General features: G+C 40.0%; 1 protein-coding gene across 1 annotated transcript in view; it reads left to right on the plus strand.

Moving 5' to 3' along the window:
- LRRC27 (leucine rich repeat containing 27) overlaps nt 1-25,058 on the plus strand; it is a 63,325-nt gene that overhangs the window by 12,510 nt on the left and 25,757 nt on the right. Inside the window, exons 5-7 of the mRNA XM_072995382.2 lie at nt 1,547-1,699; nt 13,267-13,507; nt 17,925-18,056. Coding sequence (XP_072851483.2) covers nt 1,547-1,699; nt 13,267-13,507; nt 17,925-18,056 — 526 coding nt within the window. The remainder of the gene's footprint in view (nt 1-1,546; nt 1,700-13,266; nt 13,508-17,924; nt 18,057-25,058) is intronic.

Raw genomic sequence — 25,058 nt, forward strand, 5'->3', positions numbered from 1 at the left:
CTATTGTGTTATTAAGTGGGCTAACAGAATGCCATGGTGTTTCTGCCCAACTTTTCTTTCAGATGGTTTCTGTCCCCTAACAAAATAGAGTATGAACCATGGGTTTTAAAATCTGTTATTTATTTGCTAGTGACCAATAAGACAAAGAAGGCAACCACATTGGCAGAAAGATGTGGGAAATACTATGGGTTTGGAGTAGATTGATTCCCTTCTCCCCCCCCCCCCCCCGATAATCACACAACACAACAGGAAGTGCAAATCAGCCTGGAGTCCCCTCCCCATTGGAGTTTTTCCCCTTCACCAGGGAACCTTCTACTTTTTAAAAATATAAATCTTTTCAGATTGGTTCAGACACTTGAACTGATTCAGAAGGGGAGGATGAGCCAGGTACACACTCATACACACAAATTACTGCTTTGCCAAAACACTGACACTCTCGCCTTTTGTTTCATGAGCCAAGCATATGCACAAACATGCACACAACTCCTAGGGATCAGGGTCTCTTTCCAAAGACACTTTTAAAAAAAAGCTCTCCACCATGGGCAGTACTTCTGGTTTTGGTTTTCCAGGTTAAGAACAGATTTTGTCTCCATGAACAAGATTTTTTTTTTGTTTTTTGTTTTTTTTTGTAAAGATAACAAGATAACTATATGAGGAAATTGAATTCGAAGCCCTTTTACTTTTTATAAGTTCTGGGGGGAAACAAAGAAAGCCATGCAGCTCTTACACAATGCAAATACAGAAGAAGGTGATAGCTTTATTAGGCTACTAAAAAAAAATCAAGCAGAGTTTCTGTGAGTCAAATCCACTTCCTCAAGCCATGCACTGACGTTTTGTGAATAGTGCAGAAATCAGAGTTCTAAAAATTCATGGTGGTTGTGCCAGGCTAGCTTCTTAGAGATGAGTTAGAAAAAAAAATGCAGACTGCATTGGAGGTGCGATTTTCAAACGACACCTCAGGTAGCTGTTGGCTGGATGTCAGCTCAATCTGGCAGGAAAAACCAAGTGAGCAGAATTCTCAACAATTCTGGTTTATCACTGTGTACAAATATGGACATGTTTTATCTTATGCAAGCATCTTTAACTGTATTCTGACTTTTACATGTATAGTAACAACAACAAAAACGTTGTATGGATTGTATGTGCCACTTCCTGAGAGGCATGTCATACAGTAGTCAAGCCGCAAGTTTATATACAAGTGCACATGGTTATAAGAATGGGATTGGGATGAAATGAGATACAATTAATGACACACATACTTTAACATTGGTAACAAGCATCTGATTAGCATAACCAAAGAATGCTTTGGGATAGAAAGACAAGTTTGCTGTAGCAGTATGAATATAGGCAGTTCTGGGATAGGAAACAACTGCTGATAATTGCTGAATTTTAATAGTATTCTTTTTCATTTTAAGGTCTAGGAACGGTGACTTCTCCTCTGTTAAATGTTTCCAAATAGTTGTTCTGGTCCTTAATCTGATCGGTACTCTACTATTTTCAAGTTAACTTTTTTCTCTCCCCCCCCCCCAATTTTTTTACTAAACAGGTAACTTGTCCACACTTACAGCCTTGAACCTTAGGCATTGTCCTTTGGAATTTCCACCACCTGAAGTGATACAGAAAGGTCTGCCAGCTATTTTATCCTTTCTTCGAAATTGCAGTAATCAAAATCCTGATAATGCAGAACCCATTACTTCAGGTAAGAGTAGTAATAATTGTATTTTCCTGAGTAGCTGAAAATAAATACGCATTGTCCATTCTGTATATAGTTATATATAATATGTAACTTACTGTATATCTGAAGTTATTATTTTTATGATATAAGGTTAAAACTTCAATTTGTTGAAGAAACAGTAATTGTTTGAGTGTTTTAGTAATAAGTAATAAGAACAGGAAAAGTCATTTTAATATCTTTTTGTTTTGTTTTTTTATTTGCTTGGAGTCTAATTACACTAGAGACATCCTGGCCATTTTGCTTCTCTGTTATATTTTATTGTTTTGTATGTATTGCAATGGCACAAGAGTGGATTTACTTGCCCTTTTTGTATTCTTCCTTGTATGGCAATTGCCATATATAGTACTTCCAACTGTCTCTAGGTGTCATAATGCATTCACATCGGTTCTGTCTGTGTCAGACTGGGTTTCAAGAATGCTATATAGTTAGTAACACTGCATGCTATTTGTGGGGAATAGAGGCTCTGCTGGAAGATAGGATACCAGTGATTGTTAATCTAAAAAACAACACTGTATTTTAATTTGTTAGTGTATAAATGTGGTGTAGTGGACAGAGTGACAAACTAGGACTCAGGAGACCTTGGTTCAGTTCGCTAGCTCTGCCATGGAAATCGACGGGGGTGGGGGTGGGGGGCAAACCACTCCTTAAATGCCACACTTATTTTGAATACCCTAACAGGGTTGCATTAAGTCAGTTCTGACTTGACGACACAGAACAACAGAAGTGGTACAGGGAGGAGTCCTAGTAAGCCTTTAGGGAGGCATCATCTTCCTTCTTTTCTATGGGGACACACATCCACACTTCATGGTAGATTAGGGAGAGATGGTACCACTTTCCCTGGGTGCTAAAATGGCTTGTTACAGCTCCCCCTAGGCAATGTGGTTCTAAACACCCCATCTTTGGGGCTTGTGGTATCTATAATAATTAAATAAATACATGCATCAAATTAATTCAGACATTCTAGAGTTTCCTGGGCGTAAAATAGGTGGAAATGGTTTACTATTCTCTTCTTATTGAGGCACTCTGGTGCTGTACATCTTGACCAAGTCTGAATGAGTTGGCTGTTCTCTCAGGAGACGCAGTGGGGAATCAAACTCCCAGCCTCTAGATTGGCAACCAGATACCTAAGTATAGGTAAAGGTAAAGGTTCCCCTTGACAATTTTTGTCCAGTGGTGTTCGACTCTAGGGGGCGGTACTCATCCCCGTTTCCAAGCCATAGAGCCAGTGTTTTTGTCCGAAGACAATCTTCCGTGGTCACATGGCCAGTGCGACTTAGACACGGAACGCTGTTACCTTCCCACCGAGGTGGTCCCTATTTATCTACTTGCATTTGCATGCTTTCAAACCGCTAGGTTGGCGGGAGCTGGGACAAGCGACGGGAGCTCACTCCATCGCGTGGATTCGATCTTACGACTGCTTGGTCTTCTGACCCTGCAGCACAAGCTTCTGCGGTTTAGCCCACAGCGCCACCACATCCCCTTGCCTAAGTATACCAACCCATTATTTCAATGTAATTTTCAGGTTTCAGCAGCTTAGTACACTGTAGTTGAATTTTCCATAAGCACATGGAAACTCCCTTTATGTAAAAGGAAAATAGATAAATTCAGCATAAAGCGTAATAAATGGGGAAGCTCAATAATAGAATGAATAGAATTGAATAGAACTGAAAATATAAAAGCTAGTAACAATTCAGTTGCTGCCAAAAGCTGAAGGCAGATGTGAATGTCCCATGAGAAAATATGCAGTTTTTTTTTAAAAAAATAAACACTTGTTGCAACACTGTATCAACTGTTCTAGTGACTAGTCATTTTCTGGGTCCTATTCAAAGTGTGTTGCTGCACACCTTTAAAGGCTTACATTAAATAGGACCAATTTGCCTGAAGAGGTGCCTGGGATACATTCTATATGTTCCTGGCCAATTAATAAGATGATCTTCAGAGATTCTTCTCTGGGTGCTATTATCCAGGTGTGTCAGATAAGGCTCTTCCAGCAGACATTCAGTCCTTGATATTTATTGTTGTTTTTACTGTCTAAGTTTGTTTGTTGCTGATTCTTAAATGTCTTAGCATTCTAACATGTTAACTTTTTCAATATTATTTTGGCGTATTTATTTAATTTGTTTTCAAAATCCATGGAGACTTTGTTTGTTTTTCCTGTTTGTAAACTGCCCTAGCTAGGTGGTCTGTCAACTAGGGAGGTGTACAGGCTCCCCCAATCCAACTTCTGGAGACACTCCAACCCAGTCCTTCTCCTGATCCATAATGTATTTGTGTGCTTATAATTCTTTGTGAAGATCCATTCCTACAAATAAGGTAATGACAACAGAAAGGCTCGGTCACAGACTGAACAGTACAGGCAAGACAGAAGGGCAACATTGAAAATCTGCAGAGTTGGGTGATCTGTATTTTGGTTTGCTTTCCCCTCATTTTTTTTCACCAACCAGAAGAAAGTGTCCAGTTGACTTCCAACAGCAGTCATCAGAAGAGGGATGACTGAAGGACATTTAACGGGTAGTGGCCTCAGTTGTCTTTATTTTTTTTTAAAGGACAATATAGGATTCCTGTACTTCAATATTTTCCGTCTGTTCTTTCTGCCCTTGCCCTTATTCCCTACATCTGAAATTAGCTGTGGTCACATGACTTGGATTAGTTGATCAATGGCTTCTTAGCAGAAAAGAGTATTTCTTTTAAAGTAAAGAGCATATCTACCTTAATCTTCCTTAGTTTTTCTTTCTCTTTCTTCACTTCTGATCATGATAAGTAAATGCTGGATTTAACACAAAGAATCTATAAGGGGCTGCTATAGCCTGTTGATATGTTTGGACTCCTTGCTCCACCCAGGGTCGCCTCAGAAATGCATAAATATCCCATTGCAGTTGATTTTTACACATTTATCCAAAGACAGTGTACATACCTAATATAAAAATCTTAAATAAACAAAATCTTCCCTGTTGGTTTTATAACTCAGAACTAGTGATGAAAGTATCATTTTGAACCATCAAATCAGTGATTGTGATACCTGTTGTACTACGAATGAAAAGGATCTTGGCATTGTTGTTGACCGCAAGCTTGAATTTAAACCAACAACTATGTGATTGCAAAAAAAATCTAATGTTATTTTAGGCAGCATTAACAGAAGTATATCCTCTAGATCACATGAAATACTAGTTCCTCTCAATTTGGCTCTGGTTTGGCCTCATCTTAAGTACTGTGTCCAGTTCAGGACACTGCACTTTGAGAAAGATGCTGACAAACTGGAAGAAGTTCAAAGGAGCACAACGAGGATGATCAGGGTACTGGAAACCAAGCACTATGAGGAAGGACTGAAAAAACTTAGCATATTTAGCCTTGAGAAAGAAAACTGAGGGGAGATATAATGATACTTTTCAAATATATTCGCGAAGGCTTTCACGGCCGGGATCTAATAGTTGTTCTGGGTTTTTTGGGCTCTTTGGCTGTGTTCTGAAGGTTGTTCTTCCTGACGTTTCGCCAGTCTCTGTGGCCGGCATCTTCAGAGGACAGCAACCTGTACTTTTCAAATATTTGAAAGATAGTCATATCTATATAAGGGGCTGATTATCCCAGAGTGCATGGAGATGTAATTATGGGCTCAAGTTACAGGACATCATATTTTGATTGAATATCAAGAGAAATTTCTTAACTTTTATATCAGTAGAACAATTACCTCAGCAGGTGGTGAGTGCTCCATTGCTGGAGGCAGTCAAGAGAAAATTAGACAACTATCTCTCAGATATAGTTTGATTTGGATTCCTGAATTGAGCAAGGTGTTGGACTTGATGACCTTATAGGCCCCTTCCAACTCCATTATTCTAATGAGTCTATGATTCTCCCTGTAATAGACTCCATTAAAAGCTTTTATGAAAGAGATTTATTAAAAGACATACCATTTCAGCTTGCTGCTACTAGTTACGTACAGCTTGCACATGGTTTTGGATGGAGATGTACATCCATTTGAAAATAATACTATGTGGAAGAATGCAGTCTAAACTGAAATGCATAGTAAAATGTCCATCCAATCTACACCCATAATTTCCTGTTTAGAAAGAGATTATTTTTCTTTCTGGACTCTGTTATGTGTTACAATTAGAAGCTAATACTCTGCAGGTATTAGAATAATACTCGTCTTGAAAGATAATAGAAACTGACATGAACAATGTCATGTTTTTTAATATGGTAAAATCTTATTATCCTGTTTTGTTTTTTTTCAAGAGAAAGAAATCTACCTGGGATTATGGTGGTGTTCTGTCCTGAAATTATTACATCTAGAGCAACTGGAAAAAATATTAGCTTTTTCTTTGTACATTGAATGTCAAGGCTTAGAAGCACAGGATGCTTTTGTTTAACTTGTTTTGCTAATGCCCTGAATTCTGTATCTTCCAATATTTATCTTACTTATGATAGAATTCATACATTAGATTCCACGTTCAGGAACCAATAGAAATCCTGTTATGAGCTGTATAGGAAGGCCAGTATGGTGAAGTGCAGAGTCTCTCATTACTGTAAAGTGTAAAGGAAAACATTGCATCTGCCAAATGTCTTCCTTCTGTGCAACCATAACAGACAAGTGAGCACAAGTCTGTTTGAGTTTAGCTTCACTGGGCTGTGTCCAGTTCTGGACTTCTACTTGGTCAAGAGAAGAATCTACTGTAAAGAGATGCATTGCCACATCTCCACTGCAAACACTCTTTAAAAAGTGCATTCCAGAGTTGGGTTTTGAGCAGAGCACTTGGTCCAAGCACTTTAGAGAGGAGGGATCAAAAAGCCTCACACACCATAATATGCAATGGTATCTTCATTACCTTTGATGTCATCATTACTTTTTGGTCTCCAAAAAAATGGAAAATATTGTTGCTGATCTGTGAAAAGATACACTGAAAAATATAGAAGATGATGTTCTGGAAAAGAATGAAGAAGGATCCCCTGATGTTTACTTACACAACAAGCTTTGAGTCCCTGCTTTCAATATTCTGTTCTCCATTCATCAACATATTTATATTGCTTCATTTTTTGCATAAACAAATACTGTACACTTGTGATTTATATCCATAAACCCCTCAGGAAAAAGCACATATTTCGTAAAAGTATAATCACTGCTGGATTCTGATATGTTTTTGAACACCAGCCTGTTGGTAGGTCAAAATAGTCTTCACAGTAGATTCTGTAAAGATTTATCAATTATGCTAGTTGTGAAAATAGCATCTACCTTGAAATTCTGTATTTCACAGACTCACCTTCTCCATTAGAACAAGAAGCAAAGGCCATTGTTAGAGAATACAAGAGAAAATGTGACAGACCACCAGATCGAAGGAAAGCTTTCAACGATTTGTGGAAACAGATGAGCTTCCATAGTGAGTTTAGTAGGATTTCAGAGTTTGAAGACAACATCATTTTTTTCTTCAATTTTTTTTTTACAAATCTTAAACATACCAGTCTACTTCATATTTTACAACCAAAATGCTATTTGCACATGGGGGGGGGGTGCCTTAGAAACATGTGCCTCCTCCATTGTTGTTCAAGTTCCATCCTGTACTTCTTGGATTTTAGAAACTATAGTTTACAGTGACAGCAGTCTCTCTTTGGCACAAACCATATTTTACTTTGAAAACCAAAAGTATGGAACTGTTTGCTTCATTTGGATGTCATGAAAAACAATAGATAGCATGAACTAGGAAGCAAGGAAGGGAATTGGAACATACAAAGGATGCAGGGGGCACATGATCTCAAAGAATAACCTTTTTCCTGTATTTCTTGAGCTACTGGAAAATATGTAAGAAATTGTTCTGTCATATATAAATGTTTGGACAGAATTAGCAAATCTAGTAAGTACTGCCTAGATCAGTGGTCCTCAACCTTGGGCCTCCAGATGTTCTTGGACTAAAACTCCCAGAAGCCTTCGCCACCACCTCTGCTGGCCAGGACTTCTGGGAGTTGAAGTCCAAGAACAGCTGGAGGCCCAAGGTTGGGGATCACTGGCCTAGATTGTTTTGTACAGCTGTTACTTATTTACCAGGCAGAATCCATAAAATATCTCCTGCCTTCCCACAAATGCACACACACATTGAGCACACCCATTGCTGGGAAATTCATTTAACCCTGTTGTCAAACTATATTATCAAGCTTTTTGGGACATGCTAAAAATTCCTAATAAGTGGTAGTTTTGCTAATGTCACTGGAATTAGTGGAAAGTTGTCTGTAATGTCTCAGCCCTTTGATGAGTTCATCCTCCTTCAGCTTGTTCCATTTTCTATGTTTTGAAGTTTAGTCAATCATGCTGTTTGCTTTAGTGTTGCAGTAAGCCACTTCCTCAGCTATGTTATAATCAGATAAAGCAAAATTCTCCCTAAACAAAATTATTCCTACTTCCTTCCATTAGTTGGAAATGATGCTGTTTTATAACTAATTGTAGATCAGAACTAGAGATAATTGGACACATATATGTTTTTGATCCCTGGAAAGGGTTGATTTCATAAATATATATATATTAATTTTGTGATTTATAGGTTTAACACGGTTTAAATCCAGAAGCACTGAGAGAATCCGGTCATATACACACTGAATGTTTGAAGCATTTGCTCAATAGAATGAATAGTGAGATAGAAGATAAGGGTATATGTTATTTTTTAAATTACAGTTAAACTAGATTTTCTGATTTATTAGCACGTATAGATACTATATTTAATGTTTTGTATAATTCTTCAATAATGAAATGTATAAGAAAGACATGTTAAAGTAGGATTGACATCCCTCTCATAAGAGAATCTGGATTCTGGAAACAGTTAATTTTACTGTGATATGCAGTACACGCCCGACATGATTCCCAGACTTTCCTTCTCCAGAAAGAAAAGAATCATTTAGCACAATCCCAAAACATGATTTGAAGCAAACGCAGGGCCAATATTGCACAAGCAGAGGTTTCAAACAATATCATTCATTGCCTGTTATAGATACAGTGGGCTAATCCAACATTGGTTGTGTTTAGAGTAGACTGGCAAAAATGAATAGACAATTGCAGCTCACTGAAAGAATTGAAAATTAAATCTGCAGGACAAAAATTAGATTTAGCCCAATAAGTTCAAACAAAAGAGTTCTTAAGATAAGGAGAGTGCACTGTGGACACTGTTCAAACTGAATATGCAGATAAATGAATGCTCCTTATTATATTAGTAATAATTCATTCCTTGTTTAAATCAAATAATGAGGTCATTTGTATTTGAAGTATATTAATGACAGTTCCAGTGTGTGCCTGAGGTTTCCTATTCATTTGCTTGGAGGAGGTAGCTTTGCCTACACAGAAAATGACACTGGTTTAGCAGTTTCTCCACTGAACTGAATGAGAAGTCCACTTATGCAGGAGCAAAGCACATACTTATAGTTCTGAGGATTATTTCTGTTGTAGGCAAATGGATTCTTAAACCTACAACCTGCCATGTGTGCTTTCTTTCTCCTAAAAAGAATAAAGTCTGTTGAACTTTGTATTTCAAGGTATTATGGCCAGTAGTAGGCATAAAGACTGTTAATCTTTTGGTTTAAAATATGTGTTGCCAATGTAAAATGTTGCCAATGCTGAAGATAATGTTGTAGCATTGTATGAAGAGGAAGAGGGGGGAAAATCTGTGCTGATACATTTCATTTAGCACCTGATTTCCTTTGCCTCTTATTCTTTGTATCATCTCCTCACTGCTATTTCCTTTCCACTGCAGATATGTTTTCTCATATTAGAGGGAGGTCCATGACTATTACTGTTATCTCACTCACATTATAAAATGCTGTAACGTGAAATCAGATGTATTTATATCAGATCATTTATATTTATCCTAAAATAATTGTTTTTGTACAGATGTAACACTAGCATTTGTTTTAGAAGCTATTGTAAACATTCATGAACAAACATGTATGTTTTTTTAAAACTCTTGTAATGGTTATGTGTCTGGAAATCAAACAAGGAGTTATCTATTTAAAAATAAAAGGTGTATGAAAATATGTGGTGTCTGATGGTCTAATTGCCTTCCTTTGCACATATGATATTTGTGATAGTTTTGTACAGGGGTACTTGTAATTCTGCCATCTCACCTACAAGCTATAATGTTTGGGAGGTATTTATATCAGAAAAACAACACAGAGAAATGTGGAAAATACTGACCACAAATTTCTAGCATACTTTACCTGGACGCATTCCTGATGACATACCAGTAGTTCTATTATTTCAGTATGGAATAATGAAGTAAAGGATTTAAAGCCTGAATACACGACAACATTTTTAGGAATATTAAGAATGCACATTCTGTTAATGTATATGAACAAATACCCATATTTATGTTGAAATAAAAAATCAACTACTTCTCTGTTCAGGAAGATAATTAGACTGAAATCCAATCTTTCAAGGCTTCTGTGGTGTATGCATTAAGGATTCTTGCCTTGATGGCATTTCATAAGCCAGAAGATTTTTAAGTCCAGGTTCAGTGTGTCAGGAGACTTTCTCAAGGCTCGAAGCATTTAGTATGCTAGCCATTCAAGGAGCTAAACGTACTGTTCTTTCACCTGTTGTATCTTGCCTCTGGCATTTACGTATTATATGTTATGTTATTTGTACACAGTAATTTCTGATGCTAGGGCCCAACCATGCTCCACTGAAGATAATAATAAAGGAGCATAATTAAGCATGTAAAATTAAAAATATGGCAAATATTACTTGTCCAACTTATGAATGAATAAGGCATATAACTGATTTAAGTACAGTAGCCCAATTAATGTTTCAGGCCCTAGCATCTTTCAGGTCATGAGTACACAGCAGCTAAAAGCAATGGTGGCCTAACAGTCCTCAGCAGGGACTTTGACCTAAAAGGCCTGAGAAAAACAGGAAAGAAGCAGGAGCATCAGGTGCCTCGAGGTAATCTGCACATGGTTGCAGGATCCTAAAAGCCTCTATGTTGCTGGCTTCCTCCATTTCTTTCCCAAACCTCAAAAGTGCGTTGGCAAGTCATGAATCTGTATTGTGGGCAATTGGACCACCATGCCATCTGTGAGATGCCTTGCAGAAGTGCTTGATTCTTCTGGCAGACCCCCATTCATATCTTTGAACTGAGAAGGCATTCTTTAGACCTGAGAGCCAAGAACTATAGGATGGTTGATCATGGCCTTCTGCTTCTGAGTTATGCTCAAGTATGGCATTTATCTAAGGACTGGATTGGGCTAAGTTTTCATTATCCTTCTATCCTGCTTTCACCTTGTCTGTGGAACTTGTAACACTACACTGTATTCACGGTCTGAATTACCTGCATTATAGTCTAGTGTTTCTTTAAAGAATAGTCTGCAATTTTCACACTAGTAAGTGGATTTTAAAGTAGCGCAAGATTACTAGACATTATACTGTTAGCAGTATACTATATAAGTGACAGCAGTATTTGTTAACTGAAACATGTTTCACGTTCAAGATCTTCTGTTGTCAGGCGAAGAGATCAAGACTGGGAAGTCATTGGCAGCTTTTTACTTGTCATTCCCACTTACATTTCTCCTTATACATGAACTAAGTCTTTCATCTCTATGCCTCTCACCCTTATTTTAGAGGTGATCCTCACCTTTTGAACTAAGTGAGTACCAATGCTGCACAACTCAGTAATTCTACTGAATATGTGGACCCACCTCAGAACCTTGAATATTGAACCAAGGTTAACCAAGTGGCACATAAATATTGGAATCAGTGGTGCTAATACAGAATCACAGTCACAGATTGTGCTACTTATATTTACTTTTTATGGGTAAAAATGTGCAAACCACAAAAATACCGTATTTGTTTTATAGAATATCACGTAAACTCAAATTCACATATATGACTATTTCATACATGCTTCTGGCCCAAAGCATATGCATTATAGTTTCGAAATTCATAGGTTATGAAAAGACATAGAGGAAATCTGTAAACCTCTATCCCCTTCTGGTTCAAAGCAATGAAGACATGCAACTGATTGGAAACATTCTGTGTGGTCAAAGTGTGGAAGACACCTGGCCCCCAATTTGGGAGTGAAGCATCCCCCCTCCCCTGCTTGGACTAGGAACAATTCTTAGGTTCTGCAAATCTCAAATTCCCTGAGAAAGCACAACATACTCTGTTCACCCCTTTTGCTGCCATGACTACTTCATATATAGGAGGAATGTGCTATAATGTTTCTCACTATACAGTACATATATGCCAGTTTATTATTTAGAGCTGTATTTTTTCATCCAGATACTTCAGGAAGTGTGACATTTGCTTCTAACAGCAAGGTACTCAAAATAGAAAGAAACAAAAATGTAGATTTATTTAACTAAGAGCAATTGTTTTAAGACAGCAGAGGATGTGGAAGAGTTATGCAGGAACTGTTTTCCAGGCATTCCTCTTAACATTTCTGGAGTTTTCTTTCCCTTCTACCCAGGAGGGGTGATAATTAGGGGGTCCTTCCCACATGCCAGATTGTTGAGAAACCGACAGGTGAGAATCAATGGAGCCCTAGTCTCACGGTGCCAAGAATAGGAACAGATACAGTGGGGTCTTGACTTGAGAACTTAATCCGTATTGGAAGGCGGTTCTCAAGTCAAAAAGTTCTCAGGTCAAATCTGCATTTCCCATAGGAATGCATTGAAAACCATTTGATCTGTATCTGCTCTTTTCCGTCCATAGAAACTAATAGGAAGCTGCTATTCCTCCTTCGACCACTAGAGGGGGATATTTTGTTTCTTTTTTTCTTAGGTCAAGAAAGGTTCAGGGAAGGCAGGGAAAATACAGTCCAGGCAGTCCAGGACCAGGCAGTCTGAAGACTGTCTCCCAATCCACTCTCTAAATGCCGGGAGGAGTGAGGAAGCAGACAGGCACCCTTTTCACTGGCCAACAGTTAACTGAAAGTTCACATTTTGCACTTTCCCTGCCTCCCACGTGGGTTTTTTTCAGTTCTTAACTCAAATCTAAGTACTTAAGTCAAGTCAATATTTTCCTTTGAGAGCAGTTCTTAAGTCAAAATGTTCTTAACTCAAGCCGTTCTTAAGTCAAGACCCCACTGTAGGACTCAGAGATACAGTATGAAAGAGAAATTTATTGGTGGTAGACCATTTTTAAGGAGGAGTGTAAAGAGGATTTTCAGGGAGTCCATTTTTTTTATTAATGACCCTTCTGAGAGCATAAGGCATAGATGAAAAGATATAGGTTCTGATGGCTTTCAAGCAGCAAGGTAAAGGGAATTTCAAAAAATATGTTTTTTCCATGTTTTCTTCATGCTTTGTTCTCTGCTCCACTATAGAAAATGTTTCTATTTAGTATGTCATTTTTGTCTTTTATCCTCCTGCATCTTTTTCAAATGATGGCTGCACTATAATAGTGTGGTAGATGCAGGCTGAGGAAAACAAAGCTGTCTTTCAAGTTTAAAGTCAAATTGGTCGTTGTGTTCAAATACAAAAAGAGGGAGTGTGAAATGTTTTGCAATCTTCCCTTGAAGGTTAGTTCTGCTGATGAATATACAGTGATCTCTTTTTGATTTCAATAGAAATGCCTCCTATTGAAAAGTTAAATTTGACGGACATCACGAAATCCAGTTTGGATTTGTCAGATGGATGGCCTAGTGAGGAGGAAATGATCCGATTTCAGAAGCTGAGGAATGAAATTATCCAAGATGAGAGAGAAGAGTATCTGACTAGCAAAATAGTAGCCAATGAATCTATGCCTACCCTAAGGAGAACCAAGAATAATGAGAACATCTCTCGCAAGTCATCCATGGTTTCATCCAGGTAATAAAATATTTGATGCACGTTGTGATGTTTTCATGTTCTTTATGATGGATAATATATAAGCAGTGCAATCCAAACTCAAAGACATGCTGGCTGTAGTGTGTTTGGAATAGGTGGGAGCCTCTTGTGTAAGCACAAACCTCTTGAGCCAGTCCATCAGCTGGCACAGCTGGATGTGCTAGTAGTCAGAGCCTTTATTGGCATACACAAAAAATCACAAATACAAGATACCAAACTATTAATTAACTGGATCTACAACTTTGTTATATCTTAGTCTGACAATTGAAGATACAAGGAAACTAACTATTGATTTAAACTCTGGAAAAGCTCCTGAACCTAATGCTGTTCCACTGGACTTACTAAAATCTGATCCAGATTACTGGGCCTCACTTCTGGCTCCCCTTTTTACAACAATAGACAATTAGACAAATCATGCCTAAAAAGTTGGACTAAGACAGTAATTCCCCCTATTTATAAAAAGGGAGACCACAGATCACCAGATAATTATATTCCTGTTAGCCTATTATCTGTCATTGGATGTACTAGTACAGCTGCTAAGGGGGGGCTGAGATCAGCATAAAAGCCCCCTCGCCTGCCCCCAAAAGAATGGAAAAGGAGATCAAACTGAATTACAACCTCCTCCAAAACTAATCTCATAGCCACTATGCTGGCACAAAATTAAGCCGGGATCAGGGGAGTCTAAAGTAATTTCTGACATCCCTTGGCTGAGAGGGTTCCAGTTCAGCATAGCTCAGCAATACTGGCCAATTAGGTTTGTGCCCTAGCATGTAATTTTAAAAAACCAAAAAAATCTTCATTCAGTAACAGGAAATACAGTATACATTTATCTCCTGTCTTCATAGTGGGGTTTTTTTCACTGTTGAGAATTTCTGTAATTTTCAACATCCTTAAGCACTCCTTAACCTTTGAAAGTTCTCAACGCATCTTTAGAGTTTGCTGTTTATAAGATAATCCTTATGCCAAAGGATTTGGGCCTTTACCATCTCAAATGGAGCCATATAGCCAGCACCCTGCAAACCTTTTCTTTGTGCGGTCCGATAGGTGTCTTCATCAGTGACTTTCAAACTGCATCTCTCTGGAGAATCTGTTGAGGAACCTTTAAGTATTTGAAACAGACACTACGTACATTAGTAAGAATGTTAAGCATGGTAAAACTGAGAAAAGAGCATCCTATGAGAATCTGAAAGGCCAGACAGGATTGTATTGGTTGAATATGTCCCACCTTTCTATTGTTCTGCACGATGGCCATTAAAACAGGTTGATAAATTATACCTGAAACCACTATAGAAAACCTTGAATAATAACTAATATGTTGGAACATTTCCCTTCATATACATGCTTTGTTATGACATCAAAAGCATACTTAGTTCTTTTTGTGTTTTGAAATATAGGGCCCATAACACATTTCATGTGAAAATAACTGAGGGATAAATAGACACAGAAATTGCTATTGAAAATGCTCCTGTTTTTCAGAGCACTCTAGCTGAATTCTTCAAAAGCCAACAGTGCATTTCAAAGAGCAAAAGATTAATTCTACATAGCTTGCTCTTACGGAACAAATAGTACTCTGTGAACTAACTACTTTTCAGCTTGCTCAGATACATAAATTGCTTGGAGTTGATGGGTTCAACAGCCGCCTACTTTTCTTTTGGTAAAGAAATGGATTATGGCACATTTGAAGCAGCAGACAGTAAAATCAGAGTGTTGTGCAGTTCAAAGTTATGGACCACAGAGTGCTATAGGAAAAGGCACTTAACCTGCAGGTGGCATGTGCTATGTATGAGTATATCCCAGGCATATTCAAGAGAATGTACTTAGGGCAGGGTCATCTGGAATTAAAGTAATTCCTGTTATTTTCTTTTCCCTTTCCTGAAAAAATCCAGAAGGTGGCAGGCTGTTCACATCCACTTCAAAATAAGCAGTCCTGAATTTTTTTTTAGGTTCCCTTCTCCTACTCCCAATGAAATGATACGTTGGCAGTGCTATATGCATATATGCAATATTCTTAGCATACAGAAGTAACAACAAGCAAATGCACATCAAAATGATTTCATGAAGATAACATAAATCCTAACTGTCAAACATGGCTATATGCCAAAATACTTCATGGTTGGCCTTTATAAAATCTTTTGATGCACATTCTCTGGCCATTTGATATTGTTGTTAAATTTTCAAAAAAATTCATTTTACAAAAATGGTCCAGGAGTTAAAATGTCATACAAGTTTGTGAATCTGTGTATGTTTCTCAAACAGCAGTTATCCATCTTACAAAATAAACTACCTTTTATGCTCAGAACGATTTAACAAATTTGAGTGAGATGCCACAACAAAAGCAGACCACCACTTTGGGAAGGTGGCAGGGAGGAGTCAGCACCGCCATGCGCATTCTTCATTGCTGCCCACATGCATACATACATTTATTCCACTGTCTTTTACACTATCTTTCTATCCATGTAGATCCTCAAGGCAGCTAGCACCCAGTCAATTACTTTTTAAAAATCTATAACATGTTTTTAAATGGTAATATTACAAATAAAATTGAGGAGCAGTATTTTAAAAGAGAGAGACTGCCACCACCCAGAAGGCCCTGTGTTCCATAGCCAGCTGCCCTCATTCAACCAGCAGTGAGGTACAAAGAAGAATTCCTAATGACCAAAATAGTGTGCAACAGATCATTCATCAGGAGCATCTGTATATTTAGAAGTATAAAAAATTAACAAGAACATATGTTCCTATATTGAAACATTTTTGTTTCCTACTTTTGCAGCTGAATCCAATTTGAACTTTTGCATGAATCTTACCTCCAGTCTTATTTCCTATTGAACTCATTCTACTTCTGTATCAAAGGGGAAGATGATGTTGCTTGGGGGTGCTCTCCTGTTTGTTGCAGGAGATGGGCGTGCCAAATGTAAATCTGTGTATCGTGACCTATATGTGCAAATATGTGAAAACATGATCATAGGTTCCAGCTAGAATTTGTTTAAAAAAAAAGCAGCTTGGAATGTAGGCAAATTTGTCCTGAAAATTGAAGGCACAAGAAAGGAACTCAGTGGGGCAGAAGGGGTGTTCACCTGGATATTATAGCAGGCAGATCCAAGTATTTCCAGTCCTCCCTTACCACAGCAACAGTAAGTGGGAGTCTGCTATAGCTGGCAAGTTTTAATTAGGCCTGTAGGGAGTACAGTGACTTTGGATTAAGATCCTGTTTTAAACTACTACAATGGGTCAGAAGAGCATCTGGCAGCAGCTATTTGTCCCGCTGAGTGGTGATGAGCCTTTCTTCTAGCACAGATCAGTGCAAAGGGTATCAGTGCATCATCCTCACCACACCCAGACCATCAACTTTTGGAGTAAAGATTGCACTCTTAGGCTGCAACTATACTGCAATTTGATTTGCAGTCTGTATTATGAATGAAATTGCAAGCAGTGGTCACACAGGGGCTACGGGTTGATTCAGAAGTTCACCATTCAGACTGGATGTGATGCAAGTAGTGTTCTAGTCCACAACCCCTCTTCTTTCCTTTGGTCCCACCTTTGCCGATCCTCCTTCCTTCCTTCTCTGGTCCTGCCTCTGCTGATCCTTTTATGCAGCATAAATGTGAGAAATAATGATAGGGTGATCTAGTGTTAATCTCATGCATGTTTTTTTTTTAAAATTGGAGGGTGATCAGAGGAGAAGCAGGAGGTATGTTCCCCCCAATCCTGAACATCATACTCTAACTGCCTACATCACAGAAATATCATCTACAGACATGCCCTCCCAATTTATAGGAACATACCACAACTAAGCACATTCCAGCTTGAAAAAGTAGGAGCCTCCCAGCAGCGGAGGGAGCCCAAAGGCTGGACCAATTCCAGTTAGCATTTACATTATTTATTTATTTATTTATTTATTTATTTATTGGACTTATATACCGCCCCATAGCGCTACAAGCACTCTCCGGGCGGTTTACAATTTAATTATGCAGGCTACACATAATTTACATTATGGGGTCAATTAAAAAATACTTCAAAATCACCTATTTTATAAGTGGAGCAAAACTCGTAGTATTTGATCATGTAGTTGCAGCCTTAGTCAAATTTGATCAAAATCAGGTAAAGATGCTCATGAATGTGATTCTTGTGGAAAAAATGAAGGTACAAAGCTAAATTCTAGGCATCTGCTCTAGGCTCTGTGAATAAGGCTGAGGTCAGCACTGTAATGTTGTAGAAGCTGCTGGTTCTAGAGTACTAAGTACTCTACATTGAAAAGAAGGAAGGTGAAGTGTACTGGGAAACGGGATAGATATTTGCTACTTTTAGACCCCACTTCTAAACCACTGGTTTAAAACATTCATTTTGCTTGTCCTTTATTACAAAATTTGATTGACTGTACCAACACATTTTGTTTCAAAAGGGTCAAGAAAAATTTGCTTCCTGCAGTTTCATCCTATGATTTGATCATTCAGAGTAAAAGGGCTGAAGAATGCAGATTGGCAGCACTAAAAGAAATGAAGGAGAAACAGGCTTTATTTGAACAGAGGAGAAAGTAAGTATTGTTGTTGGTGCTGCTGCTGTTGTTATTCATTGCAAGTGTTGTTTTTCTTGTTCCCATCACATTGGTGTTTGTTACATACAGCACTGATGTTACCTGTCTGTCATGGGTTTGGAGGGAAAGTTCCATCCTATGGGGAGTGGAAGGCGGGACATCAGGAGGAGGGGCTGTACTGTATATAAATGTGAAGCCTGTGTGGTGGAAGGGAGACGCTGGGATGTGACGAAGCAGCAGCTGGGAAGAAGAAGCTGGTGTGAGAGTCTGTGTGTCAGACAGGGTACTACTGTGTGTCAGAGTACCAACCTGATAGGTTCAGGTGTCTGTTGGTCAGCCAGAACTGATAGGTTCAGGGTCTGTGCTTCAAGTTAAGGGTTCTGTGTGAACCAAACTGTGTGTATGTATGAGTGAAACTAAGCCACGTTACTTTATCTTATTCACCTAATTATTTTATTTTCCCTGTGTGTATTTAAATAAACCTTATTCTTTATTTGTTTGAAAATCCATCCCTGGTCTGTGTGACTTCTTATAGGGAATGGTTGGTGGCAGCTTAGTGTAACGTGTGGCAGATCCCAGTAGGTCTGGGTTTGTCACATTGATTGGTGTCCAGCGTGTGGGATACGACTGGTCCAGTTGTCCAGTGGTCCAGCAAAGCCTTGGCAAGTGTGCCCAGAGCAAGGGGGGTCTAGTCAGGGACAATCTGAGGCGCGTAGGTAATCTTCTAGGTGTACCTCACGGGGAGGTGCGCTAGTAGAAGAACGTGCCAACTGGGGAGACTAGATTAGAGTGCTCTGAGGCAGCCTGGTTTTGGCGGGAAAAAAGCTGAGGCAAAACTGTGTAGTAGCAGTGATTTAGCCTGCCAGCTGAGAGGCCCAGCAGAGGGGGGTAGTCTCTAACTCGCTACAGTTGCAAGTAGTGCTGAAGAACAGCAGCAATCTATAGAAAGCTGGTTCTGAGGCAAAAGAGAAAAAAAGTGGTCGTTTTATTTTGAGGCTTGACTTTTTAAAGCAGCCTGTTCTGAGGGGGGATTATGCCCTTGACTCGAAGCCAAATGGCAGAAATGGGTGAAGTGAAAGACCCCCAGGTTGACCAAGGTTCTGAGGATGAATTTGGCTCAGTGCAAGGTGACAGCACAGGAGAGCAAAACCCAGAACTCAGAAAAATACTCATAGCCCAACAGCATGAACTGAGGGTGAGGGAAATGGAGGAAAGGGAAAGAGAGAAACAACGGCAATTTGAATTAGAGAGAGAGAGAGAGAGAATGGAAAAAGAAGAAAGATTAGAGAGACAGAGAATTGAATTGGAATTGCAGAGAGAGAAAATGGCGTTTGAATTAAAAAAATTGGAACTGATGAATCAGAACAATAATAACAATAGGGATTCTGAGGGAGGCCAACTGTCTAAAGCTGACCTGAAGAAATTCCCTGTGTACCACAAGGGAGATTGTCCTGAGGTGTTCTTTTCCTTAGTGGAAAGAGCGTTTGTGGACTTCTCAGTGAGGGAAACTGAGAAGATGACCATCATGCGATCTTTAATCAGTGGTAGCCTGGCTGAGGTTTATGCCGAGATGCCTGAGGAACTGATGAAAGATTTTGCAGAGTTTAAAAAACTGGTGTTTGCCAGACATGGGATAAATGCGGAGCAGCTGAGACAAAGATTCAGGTCCCTCACAAAAAAACCGGAGCAGACTTTTACACAAGTGGGGGCCCAATTGGTGAGGCTGCTTGAGAAATGGCTATCGCAGGAGGGGACAGAGACCTTTCAACAGCTTAAAGATTTGATAGCGCTGGAACAGTTCTATTCAGTCCTGCATGGGGAATTGAAATTCCAGGTGAGGGAAAGGAAACCAAAATCTGTGGCAGAAGCAGCCGAGATCGCAGATTTTATTTCCCAAATAAGAAAGCCCTTGGGTGAGGGGAAATCTGTAGGTAAACCCAAAGAAACCTACAGCAAGTACTCTCAGGGACCAGGGAAAAGCCAGCAAGGGGGAGGGGCCCATGGTGAAGGGAAGCCCTCTGACATGAAACCAAGACCTCAGATTTTGGAGGGAAAACCAAAACAAGATGAGAGAGAATCAAAATACACCAGAAAATGTTATTTCTGTCAGGGAAAGGGCCATCTAATCTCAGAGTGTGAGAAATTAAAGCAGCTAAAAGGAATGGTGCCTCAGGATTCTAGTGGAACCAAGCCAAAAGCTGTGTTCTGTGTCCAGAAAGAGCAAGGCTCATTGTCACTGAGGGAGCCTGTTGCCATGGCTGCTCAGTCTGGAACGGCTGCATCTGCTGATCAGGCTGAGGAAGGTGGTCCTCTTGCGGAGGTCAAGCGATGCTTGCTCGTGAGAACAGATTCTCAGTTGTTTGAGACAGCAGGGGTGGACGTAGGAATACTTGACCGTCAGTATCGGGGGCTGCGGGACACTTGTTCTCAGGTGACCCTGTGCCATCCAGATATTATTCCTAGGGAATATCTAATCCCAAATGAGAGCATGAAGGTAGCAGGGATTGAGGGGCAGATAATCTCACTCCCAGTCGCGGAGGTACCTGTCAACTTTCAAGGCTGGAGGGGAGTTTGGCGGCTAGCGATTTCATCGACTCTGCCAGCAGCCGTGCTCGTGGGAAATGACCTGGCTGAACATGTGAAACGGGTGCTAGTGATTACACGCTCACAAGCCACCACGGGGACAGTTCAGGGGGGTAATGATGAGCCCGTGACGGAAGCAGAGGGGAGTTCAGAAGCTGTGGTGGAAACCTTAACCACAGACAGCCGATTTGGACAAGAGCAAAAGGCAGACGCCACTCTCCAAAAGTGTTTTGAACAGGTGACTGACGCCCAGCTAACACCTGAAACCCCAGTGAGATTTCTGGAGAAAAAGGGGATTTTATATAGAGAGACCCTGAGGAATATCTCAAAAGGGGGAGATGGGATCAGAAGTCAGCTAGTGGTACCTGAAAAGTATCGCCCCATGATCTTACAAAGGGGGCACTCTGACATGTTTGCTGCACACTTAGGGGTGAACAAAACACAGCAGAGAATTACACAGAATTTTTACTGGCCTGACATAGGGAAGCAGATCAGGGAGTTCTGTAAACAATGTGATGTGTGTCAAAGGCAGGGGAATAACCGCGACAGGACCAGAGCAAAGTTGTGCCCTTTGCCTGTGATTGACACTCCGTTCAAATGCATAGGGGTGGATATTGTGGGACCTTTGCCCAAGGCCACAAAGAGGGGGAACAGGTTCATTCTCACCATTGTGGACCATGCCACGAGGTACCCTGAAGCCATACCCTTGACTAACATTGAAACTAACACAGTGGCAGATGCCTTGGTGGGGTATATGTCCAGGATGGGATTTGCCTCAGAAATAATCACAGATTTGGGCGCATCGTTCACATCGAAGCTCATGAAACGGTTATGGCAAATCTGTGGAATTAAGCACAAGGAAACCACTGTCTATCATCCTGAAAGTAATGGGTTAACTGAGAAGTTCAATGGGACTCTAATGCGCATGATTAGGGCTTACTTGGCAGAGAATCCAAACAATTGGGACCAGAAGCTGCAATCCCTTTTGTTTGCTTATCGATCAGTGCCACAAGCCAGTACCGGGTTCAGTCCATTTGAACTTTTATTTGGGAGAAGGGTGAAAGGGCCCCTTGATTTGATCAAACAAAATTGGGAGCAGATCACCCAGGATGACCCACAAGACGTTGTGACATATATAGACTCTTTAAGGAAGGACCTAAAGAGAAACCTAGAGCTAGCAGCAGAGACCCTGCAAGCTCAAAAGGTCAGAAAGAAAGTTTGGGATGACCAGAAAGCCGGGGAGAGGCACTTTAACCCAGGGGAGGGAGTGCTTTGGCCTAGGCTCTGCAAAGAAAACAAACTGCAGCTGGGTAGCCCAGAAGTAAAGTGCTTGGGTCACATAGTAGGGGGAGGAGTGATCAAACCCCTAGAGGCCAAGATAGAAGCAGTTCGTGATTGGCCTAGACCAAACACCAAGAAAAAAGTCAAATCATTTCTTGGGTTGGTGGGCTACTACCGAAAGTTCATCCCGAGGTTTAGCGAGATAGCGACTCCGCTGACCGATCTGACGCGGAAGAAGGCTGATGACCGCATCCCGTGGACCAGCGACTGTGAGGAGGCGTTCCAGAGGTTGAAGCAGGCGCTAATCAACTATCCAGTGCTGCGTGCTCCAGACTTCGACCGGGAGTTCATCATCTACACCGATGCGTCTAACAGCGGGGTAGGAGCAGTTCTGTGCCAGGAGGATGAGAATGGTGACCAGCATCCAGTGTCCTACCTGAGTAGGAAACTTCAAAAAGGTGAGAGACATTTGGCAACCGTGGAGAAGGAGTGTTTGGCCATAGTCTACGCGATCCAGAAGGCCAAGCCTTACATCTGGGGAAGACATTTTGTTCTGTGCACTGACCATTCACCACTGCAATGGTTAAAGACAATGAAAACCCACAATAGCAAACTTATGAGGTGGGCTTTAAACCTACAGGACTATGACTTTGAAGTAAAGGTGGTCAGAGGGTCAGTGAACTGTGTTGCTGACGCCTTGTCAAGAAGACCTGAAGAATGAAGACGGCGAAAGAAACATGGACTATGTATATATATTGATGACAAAAAGTTAAATGTACCTGTTTTTTGAACTTGGTTTGTATGAATAAAGATAAATTGATGTAATGTATATGATAAATGTTTAAATGCCTAATTGATATGGTTAACTTAGAATGTAAGTATAAGTAAGTATGATATGGTATGTATAACTGTTGTTGTGTGTTTTATCCAGGTTGTTTTTTGGGAAAAAGCACCTTAGCTTTCCCCCTACAAAACAACTTATAAAGAGGGGAGGTGTTACATACAGCACTGATGTTACCTGTCTGTCATGGGTTTGGAGGGAAAGTTCCATCCTATGGGGAGTGGAAGGCGGGACATCAGGAGGAGGGGCTGTACTGTATATAAATGTGAAGCCTGTGTGGTGGAAGGGAGACGCTGGGATGTGACGAAGCAGCAGCTGGGAAGAAGAAGCTGGTGTGAGAGTCTGTGTGTCAGACAGGGTACTACTGTGTGTCAGAGTACCAACCTGATAGGTTCAGGTGTCTGTTGGTCAGCCAGAACTGATAGGTTCAGGGTCTGTGCTTCAAGTTAAGGGTTCTGTGTGAACCAAACTGTGTGTATGTATGAGTGAAACTAAGCCACGTTACTTTATCTTATTCACCTAATTATTTTATTTTCCCTGTGTGTATTTAAATAAACCTTATTCTTTATTTGTTTGAAAATCCATCCCTGGTCTGTGTGACTTCTTATAGGGAATGGTTGGTGGCAGCTTAGTGTAACGTGTGGCAGATCCCAGTAGGTCTGGGTTTGTCACAGTGTTTACCATTTGACATATAATGATTATATGTCATAAAGTCAATTCCAACTCAAGGCAACCCTTCCCAGCATTTTCTAAGTATAGATTACTCAGAAGTGGTTTACTGTTCCCTTCTTCTGGGAGCATCCTGGAACTCTGTAGCCACACAGGCTGGTTCTTCTCCCAGGAGGCACAGTGGGGAATCAGACTCCCAGCCTCTGGCCACACAGTATGTTTAGATACTCTATACTTAGAAAACCTTGGATAGGGTCACCAAGAGCTGGAATTAACTCCATGGTACTGAACTATTAATTATGAATGATTGTTTGACAGAAGAATATGCAACCTTTCCAGATTGTGTGGCTATATGTAGAGTACATGAATGCTTTGCCTTGCTTTGGTCTTGCTTTCAGTGCTTTGCAATGCTTTGCAGTGATCCAAAATTAGATTTTATGCTGCTGCACATGACTCAGGACAGAGCTCCATGTGAAAGCAGGTGGTCTATGCTATTGGAGCTGTGGGGAAAACCATAATGTGGCCAAAGAGTAACCAAGGAGAAGGCACTCCTGTATGTGCCACTTTTTGCTCCCTTACTCTGTAACCTTTTAGCCAGTGATTTTTCTGCCAGACGGGTCCAGAGTCAAGAAATTAGTCCAGCTGAGAGTGATAGGCAGAGGTGGGGATTTTTAGAGAGCAATTGGAAGTAGCAGATGGAAGGAATGACATTTTCGGTATTGCACGACTATGAGACAAAGCAGGTAATTTCTGCCTTCAGTTAAGACATATGTTGTCTGGGAACTGGTGTCCATTACATTAACATCTCCATGATGGATTGACTTGTGTAACTGAACTCAGGATTGACAGGATGTTTAAGCTAAACAACCCTTTGAAAATTTATGACAAATGTTAGTAATACATTTATCATTTTCTGTATCATTCTGCCCTACCCCCATGAGGGGAACAAAGGTTCGTATAAGCCTGTAGCTTGAAGTGACACAAGCCTCTGCAATGTTTTCAGTCTGATGTAATTACTTTTAGGTGGTTTCATAACATGCCGCAATATAGGATGACATCCATTTGTTAGTTCCAGTTACAGCAAACCCACAAAATGAATGGTACCTCATAAGTCAGTATTTAAGTTTAACTACATTGGAAAATACTTTACAATTTACTCCAGAATTGACATGGGTGAAATTCAAAGCATTTTAAAATGATCACATGATGTAAAGCTCAATGCAAATCATACTGCCCTTTATTTTTCTTTTCAATCTGGACTCCCCCACATTTTGGGGGGGCTTCTATTTTGTTTTAACCACCACAATTTGAAGGGTGTTTTGCTTAGGTCAGTTGATGTTGCAGTAAGCTGGCACATGATGTTTTGGGACAGTGGGAACACTTAGCCCCTTTATCTTTCTCTCTAGTTACCCCAAAGCATTTTTAATTTAGTTTTAAAAACAAACTATTAAGTGCTAGACCTTATCACTACACTGTTTTAGTTCTAGATCACCTCCGAACAGACAAAAAAAAAGAATAAAAGTTAATATAAACTGAAAACCACTCTAATGAACTCCAGCAGACTATGATATTTCCATGGTACATGTGTATGTATACTGAGATATTTTAGCAGTATAACTTGATGACAT

This window comes from Pogona vitticeps, chromosome 3, assembly GCF_051106095.1.
Source record: "Pogona vitticeps strain Pit_001003342236 chromosome 3, PviZW2.1, whole genome shotgun sequence".
Lineage (NCBI taxonomy): Eukaryota > Metazoa > Chordata > Lepidosauria > Squamata > Agamidae > Pogona > Pogona vitticeps.